The sequence below is a fragment of the Pseudomyrmex gracilis genome, unplaced genomic scaffold, assembly GCF_002006095.1.
Source record: "Pseudomyrmex gracilis isolate BER0280 unplaced genomic scaffold, ASM200609v1 scaffold_4, whole genome shotgun sequence".
NCBI lineage: Eukaryota > Metazoa > Arthropoda > Insecta > Hymenoptera > Formicidae > Pseudomyrmex > Pseudomyrmex gracilis.
In genome coordinates this window covers 176,257-183,884 of record NW_018020588.1, presented here as the reverse complement: position 1 = coordinate 183,884, position 7,628 = coordinate 176,257, and the positions used below count along the sequence as shown (strand labels likewise).

The 7,628-nt window shown below is 36.2% G+C and overlaps 1 protein-coding gene across 1 annotated transcript; it reads left to right on the top strand.

Annotated features, from left to right (window-relative positions):
- Positions 1-600: 600 nt before the first annotated feature.
- Positions 601-6,970, top strand: LOC109856255 (synaptic vesicle glycoprotein 2C-like). Its single transcript, XM_020431315.1, has 13 exons — positions 601-684; positions 1,049-1,519; positions 1,931-1,984; positions 2,095-2,256; positions 2,433-2,595; positions 3,209-3,327; positions 4,040-4,278; positions 5,233-5,402; positions 5,522-5,699; positions 5,820-5,937; positions 6,057-6,216; positions 6,514-6,641; positions 6,736-6,970. Exons 2-13 carry the CDS (start codon positions 1,477-1,479, stop codon positions 6,822-6,824), a joined length of 1,623 nt encoding a protein of 540 aa, XP_020286904.1. The 5' UTR covers positions 601-684; positions 1,049-1,476; the 3' UTR covers positions 6,825-6,970.
- Positions 6,971-7,628: the final 658 nt, after the last annotated feature.

The window sequence follows — 7,628 nt, the reverse complement described above, 5'->3', positions numbered from 1 at the left end:
CTGTGCAAATACAAAGTCGCTACCGCTACTGTGAATTGACGTACACATATTTTCACAGAGACATGTGACATGTTAATCGCGATAAGAAACGCACACTGTTCTTTTCACAGTGTGGTTTTTCAACAAAGAAATTAAAAGCAAGAGTCAAGTCGGAAGAGTCGTTGATCGATGTGTGTCTCTCTCGTGTGATGAAGTTTGCTTTGAGTTCCGTATTATTGTTCTTTTAGTGTGGTATATCTTAAAAAGTTTTTGTTTATTTTGAAGTAAACTTGTTTGTTCTTTCAATATATATATATTGAAAACACGATCATTCTGTGTAACAAAAGTGAATATTATTTTTCACTTATATATTTGAAACTTGAGTGAACGTGAATATAAGGATAATATCAGAAAAACATTTATAAAAAAAAACTTCAGAAAATCACATAGTTTTAATTTTGCAAAACTAAGATGTGTATATAGTTCGCAATAGTTCGATGTGAATTTGAATATATTTACGCAATTGTTTTTCTACTTCTTTCTGTACAGATCTCTTGTCAGATTGAATTTCTGATTTTCCAAATTAAGTGAATTGTTGAAAATCGATTAAAAAAAAAAAAAATAAAATTATTTTATCTTCTTCGTAATAAACTGTGAGTCACTTTTAGTTTGCAGATTTTTTGGAATTATTGACAGTCTTCATAAGTAGGTATTATAAAAAAAACATTGCATAAATAGAGATAACGCAATTAAAACCAAATTGATTTACTTACATTATGTATATTGCCATTGTGTTTTTATCGAAGTCACATAGTCGTAACTTAAAAATATTGATAATATACCTTCACTACCGAAATAACAATAATATATTCTCAAAAAACAAATTAAACAAAATTTATAATACATTACTTATTTAAACATAATGTTTATTTTTGAAGATATTCTATAAAAATATTAATTTAAAAAATTAATGTTTGCTTTATAATAATGTTATTTTTTTTCTTATGTATTTTTCTTTTTTTATTCTTTTCTTTATTACAAAAACACCGAAAATTAAATACAACTATAGAGACAATACAACTATATAACAAGAACTGTCGACAAGAACTTTGCAGCTCGCAAGATACTCGACTCATTAATAAGAAACAGCTGAGACGCGTCTGACAATTGGATCGCTTGACCCGCTTTTATTGGCGGATTACGCGGGAAGTTCGCCAGAGCACGGATTCTACACACTTCAGTCGCGCGTTTGGTATCGCGAATTAGATCGATAAAAAAGTGTGTAGCAACATATCGAAACGCGCTCACGTACATCCGCTTTTGTGCGTCCAAAGCAAAAGACAATTGTTTTTGTTCCGAAAAAAGAAACAAAAAGACCGGATTGCCACGGAAGTCAACCTTGAACATTGCTAACTCAGATTGCTATTTTTATTTTGAGAAGTGAAACTAACTCTACCTACACATCAAACGCAGTCTCTTCATCTCGCAGCGTTGGATATGCTCGAGACCGACCGGAACAATAAAATCTTTACAATAACCGGTGAGAGCTCGAGCCTTTCTGTCACGTAATATCTAAGTGATATTACGCCCTTCAATACCTTATTTACAATAATCGATACAATTCTGTGCAGTAAATGTTAATTTAACAAAGATAATATAATGTATTTCAAGGGTGTTTTTTAAATCTATTTTTTATCATAAGAATCGCATCCGCAATGAAAAATCCACAGGTGCGCTTATCATAATTATCTTTTCAAAACACCTTAAAATATTTTCTCCTTTATGTTTTCATATTCTACTTATAAACGGATATTTTGAGTCACGGTCGTAGCTAAATCAATGTCTCAACCATGTAGAAGCCAATATTACATATATTTTTAACTACATAGTTAATTATATCATCAACCTAGACACACACTTGTTGTACGGAGTCCGATTTATCATTTTTCAGGTAACGGTAACGTTAATGAAGCGGTCGATTTTGAAAAAGCTGTTTCTACGACTGGTAAGAAATCTTTTTCTAACATGATTCTAAGTAACGAAATTACATTATAGTATGTTTTAATAAAATATCGTGTTTTATCATTATTTTCGTGTTTTTTTTTATCATTTCAGGTTATGGATTGTTCAACGTGCTATTGCTATTGGCGGCGTTACCGATTGCGTGGACCGCCGTTTTCGAGACTACTACCGGTGCATTTATCTTGGCGTCGGCTGAGTGCGACCTTGATCTTACGTTCTTCCGCAAAGGCCTGCTTGTCGCATGTCCATACTTAGGTGCAAATCACAAATTAAAAAATTATTTGCAATAATTATCAATTGTGCAAATCTGATAGCATAATATTCAACTCTTTACAGTTGCAATTATTTTAATTAATTTAATATGTGTTTTAATAATCATTAACCTCGCAAGGTTTATGTGACACCTTAAACATTACCAATTTTTTTTATAGCTATGTCAACAACCGCCTTTATATGGGATTACATAACACCATATGTAGGCATGAAAACGTTATTTATCTTAGCAATGTTAAGTAACTCGATTTTAACCATCATAAGCAGCGGTTTAGGATCCTTCTACTTGTTTCTTCTAGTCAAATTTCTCATCGGAATTTTGTAAGTATTTTTATTCTTTCTATCAATAAATTTTCTTATTTGTTTGTTTTTTTTTTTTTTAATACAAAATGTGTTTCATTAATTCGTTACTCCCTACGTATAATCCCATAACTCCAAAACGCAAATTTGAGAAAAAAGCAGTTTAAAAGTTTAAAACTTAATATGTTTCCCTAGTTAAGAAACTTTTCCAGTTTCTCATTTTTACCTTACTTGTGAACAGTTTTTTTTTAATATTTGATGACCATAAAGAACATTAACTTTTTAAGTGTCTTTATGCAATAAACTGAAAGTCCCGTACGTGACACTTAAGTAATTACACGTAGGGAGTGACAAATTGTCTTCTTTTTTTTATAAAAACGATTTTTACATCTACCAAAGTACATTCACATGTAATAAATTATCTTTTCTCAATACTTTTTTTTTTAGATACAGCCTCGATAGAGATTCAAGTACTTCCTTAGCTCTCTCTCTCTCTCTTTCTCTCTCTCTCCCTCCCTCTCTCTCTCTCTCTCTCTCTCTCTCTCTCTTCCTCTGAAGGTTTTATCGCAACCTCTTCCCCTCGCAATCTTACACCTGATAAAATGTATAACGCGCGCGCATCTATGATTTACAGCGTAGGCGGCCCGCTTGCGATGGTGATGACGTACCTGACGGAATTCCATTCGGCGGAGTACAAGCGCTTCTCCACATGGGCGGGATTTCTCTTCACCGTGGCAAACATCGTGCCGGCAGGTAGACACGCGATTGTGCGATAAATCCCTTAATGTATCGCACTTATCAACAACAACGCGCTTACTAGCAAAAGCAAATAAACGATGCGCATAAAGATATAATGAATGTTAAATTCGAGATAAAAGTCGACAAAAAAGAAAATTTATGTAGCGTGTAAATAACGCTCTTGCATAAATGTAATATGCTGAAAATTTCGCAGATTATAATATCGTATTGTTACTATTTATTTGCGAGCTATCTAAATACGTAAATATTCCGAGAATGGCTAGCGCGCGGAAAAGGATTCAGAAGCGATCTCGTGCGGCTCTTGTTCAGTCGCATCGAGGTTGGCGTGGAACTAGTTCGAAACTAGATTACGTGTCACTATCGCAGCCTGTGTGCAATAACCAGCGAACTTTGGTTAACAGCGCGTGCAATTATATGTGTGTGAATTGGCACCAAATAGTTTCAGCTAAATACGCGCGAGATTGTGTAGAGCTTGAAGAAACAAATTAATTAACTTAAATTGAAAACACTAATTTTCTAGATAATTTGAATATTTTTGAAGTATCGCGCGACGAAAAATCTAAAAATAACCCAAAGAGTTGTTCGACATTCTTGACGAAAAGCAGAAGCGAAAAAGAACAAAAATATAACAAATAGTTATACGAGAGAGATCGATTTAATACAAAAAAACTTGTTTTAATAATTAAGTTTATTCGACACGCGGTAGCTCTGGCCATAATAATTTTGCCACTGGACTTGCACATCAATATCCTTGGTCGAGACTTCGTCGCATGGCGTATATACCTGCTAATCTGCTCGATACCATCCGTCGTCGGCCTCGTGACAGCGGCCATGTTGCCGGAAAGCCCCAAGTATCTCATGGCAATTGGCAGGTCAGATGCCGCCTTGAAACTGTTCAAGAGAATGTACTGTATGAACACCAGACAATCTTCTGAAACGTTTCCGGTAAGTCAAATAGCGCATCAAACATGCGGTTTAAATCTATTAGGATATACTAAATATATAATTATCTATTTAAATATAAATATAATTAAAAAAAAAGAGAAAAGATGTAAATATCGAGTTAAAAGTACACTGTTATATCATTATATATTCAATTCGCACAAGATAAAACAAAATACTAATATATGTTGTATTTCGTATATGACTGACTTAAAATAATTCTCCAGAATAAGATTTTAGAGATTAATGCGTTAATTTATGATATAAGACATCCGCATATTCTTAATCGATCGTTTTTCGACACACACACACACACACAGAATCGGGAAAAAATCCATTCTTATTCCTGACTAGGGTACGACTACGATATTGCATTATTCGGGCGTCATTATCTTTTTACCGGCTTATCGAGCGAAACTCGTTGTTTCGAGCTCTAACAAATGGCCGGGAGATATCCCGCGCGACTTCATAGCGCTTCCACTGGATACAAACGACACGTTTTATTTACGGCACGTTCGCGGCGAGAAGAAAAAGAGCGAGAGAGCGAAGTAAAGCGGAAACGGAAGTAGAGAAAGGCGCAAATCGTATTTTCCGGACGAACGAAGGTACCGAGCGCAAGTCACGTTATTGCAAGTAAATTCGCATTCCACGTTCTTCCTCCGTACATTTTAAAACTATAAATCTTTATTTTACAATTAATTCATAGATTTTGATAGTAAAATTTAAAGTAAATTTATACCGTGTCTAAGTTAGATACAAGCACATTCTCTCTCTCTCTCTCTCCTCTCTCCTTCTCTCATTCTATTTTATGTTCTATTATATAGTATCTACTTTCGTATTCCGTACTGCTTCTGGCACTGCATTTAGATAGTGCAGCGCACAAATCGGACGCATAATTCACTCGACGAGTCGAGGAAAGGGCGCCTCCTTTCATCATCGCCTCTTTCTTCGTTGCAGATAAAAGCGTTGCTCGTTCGGCAAAAGGCGCAATTGGCGCGGCCCGTGCTCGAGGCGAGTCTCGAGAGGTTGCGCGTCTCGTTGTACAACACGAAGCTACTGCTGACTACGACGACTTACCTGTCCGCTTTCAGCTTCGTAAGTTTCCTCCAATTTGGAAGTATGCTCGGGTAAGTTAGAGTATGAGTCGTCGCAAATCGCGCCCTCGACACGTTTCGTCGCGACAATAATTAATCTGACGCGTTAATGATAAAACGCGATTAAACGAGTGTTTCTCGGTTTACGGTAGGTTTAACACAATGAGATTGTGGGTGCCGCATCTTTTTATCATTCTGAACAATTTTGATTGGGAGCATTGGACTCCGGAAAGCAGGCAACCCACTATATGCGAGATGCTGGACCGTCACGCAGCTCTGCCGGGAAGACGATACTTGAACTGTTCAAATTTTGACGACATTTGCTTCAAGGTTGGTATAAAACCTTGGACGAACTCGAAATTATCTTGATGTTCTACTTAACGCATCACACACTTTTTGAAGATGTGACTACTATAACTGTTGCAACGCGCTTTGATGCTTTTTTTTTAGTGGACCATCAATCCCGTGATTTATCAAAACTCCACCGTTATCGCATTGTCGGCGGTTCTTTTCTCCTTCTTGTCTGGATTTATAACAACTACGATGCTTCGAAAGCAGATCGTAATGCGTAAAATATCATACAGTTACATACTTTGCGAAAAAAAATACACAGCTATTATATGATAATCGCTTCACGCAAGAATAATTTGTAAATTATAACGGATACAACATGATATATTGTTACAGTCACGGCTTTCCTGATATCGGTGGCAAGCAGTTTCGGGATAAATTGGGGACAGTCTCCGCCGTACATGCTGACGCTGGCGTCGGCGGTTATCGTGACGACAAGAATAGCGGGTAATATCGTTACCGCAGTGAATGTCGACGTTATTCCCGTCCCATTAAGGTAATGCCGTGCGAATATAAGCGCATCTCTTTGACACGCGCGACCGCGTTATCCTTCGCTCTCTCAGTTTCGCGCATCCTCTGTAACCCTGGAAATTAATTGCACCACGTGCAACCACGTGGCAGACGCGCGCCATCATAGCGCGGCTACCGGGAGAGATTCCGAGATTTTATCGGACGTAATTCTCTATTCGTCGCTTTATCATCGTCCGTGTTCGTTAACGCGAGAAATGAGGATACGTCGGCCGGCGGGAGATAAATATATCCGGTTGCGACGGAAATGAATCTTTCGTTGCAGGGCAACGAGCACCAGCATTCTCGCGACCATCGGAAATATCGGCGCTATTGTGGGAAATTTGATTTTCTCCGCGCTTCTGAGCACCAAGTGTCTTGCCGCGTTTACAGGGTTCGGCTGTTTCTTCTCCGGTAAGATTATTAACGTAACGTTAAATTGGATACATTGTGTATCCAATTCTGATTTTTTTGCATATGAAATAAATAAATGAAAATTTGCTTGCAGTTTGTTTCTTCGTATGTCTGTTCTTCCCGCAACCCGTGAAGGAACCACCCAAGAAACCTGTTGAAGCTGGCACATCATCGAAAGTATGAAGAGAATGTAGTAAAAAAATAAGAAAGATAAAGATTATGAATCATTCACGTAATCAATTTAAATAATTACTCAAAGCTCTTGGACGGGCTGTGATATTTTTCTAAAAAAACAATTCACCGAAGAAAATTTAGCAAAATTAAATTGTAATAAGAAAGATATTTAATAGTAAAATAAATATGCTTTTTTCTTTTCTTTACAAAGAAAGTGCGGGAGCAATATATTTTTATAGAATTTTATGACTTTCTTCTTTTTGTCCTTCTAAAATCTATTTTTTTAAATCTAAACAACGCGATAATAATTGATTTTTTCTCAAAAAGTACTGTTCCATAGAAACGTTTTATATATTCTCTCTAGCTCTATCTTTACGAAAATTTTGTTCGACTTTATGAGATGCAACGGTAATTTCTTTTTATAAAAACTTAGAATAATATTGAAAACAAGAAACGCAAGTACGCGAATATTACTGTTTTTCTTATAATAAAATTGTTCAAATATTTTACTGCACCAACGTTTCGTTCTCTATTACAGATCACGTCTTAGTATACCTACAATATTACATCTCTTTTTATATATTTCCTCATTTTACATTCATTTCAATTAAAAGCTGCTCGGTAGTTTCCGCGGGTTCGAAGAAGTTGCATTTGAATTGGAGAACATTTTGCACTTCTGATTCGTTCGGAATTATTCAACTTTCCACGTCGTCGCGTAGCAACGAAAAAAGTCTCGCTAAAATAAACCCGAGCGAGTATCATGAGCGAGTATATCGCGTTGCACATAGTGACGACAGATTGATTACGCGCATC

Bases quoted from the DNA above. Each gene is read 5' to 3' on its own strand.
- LOC109856255 (XM_020431315.1), top strand. From the start codon at position 1,477: ATGCTCGAGACCGACCGGAACAATAAAATCTTTACAATAACCG. The intron at 1,520-1,930 runs GTGAGAGCTCGA...ATCATTTTTCAG, and splicing joins TAAAATCTTTACAATAACCG to GTAACGGTAACGTTAATGAA. The intron at 6,642-6,735 runs GTAAGATTATTA...ATTTGCTTGCAG, and splicing joins GTTCGGCTGTTTCTTCTCCG to TTTGTTTCTTCGTATGTCTG.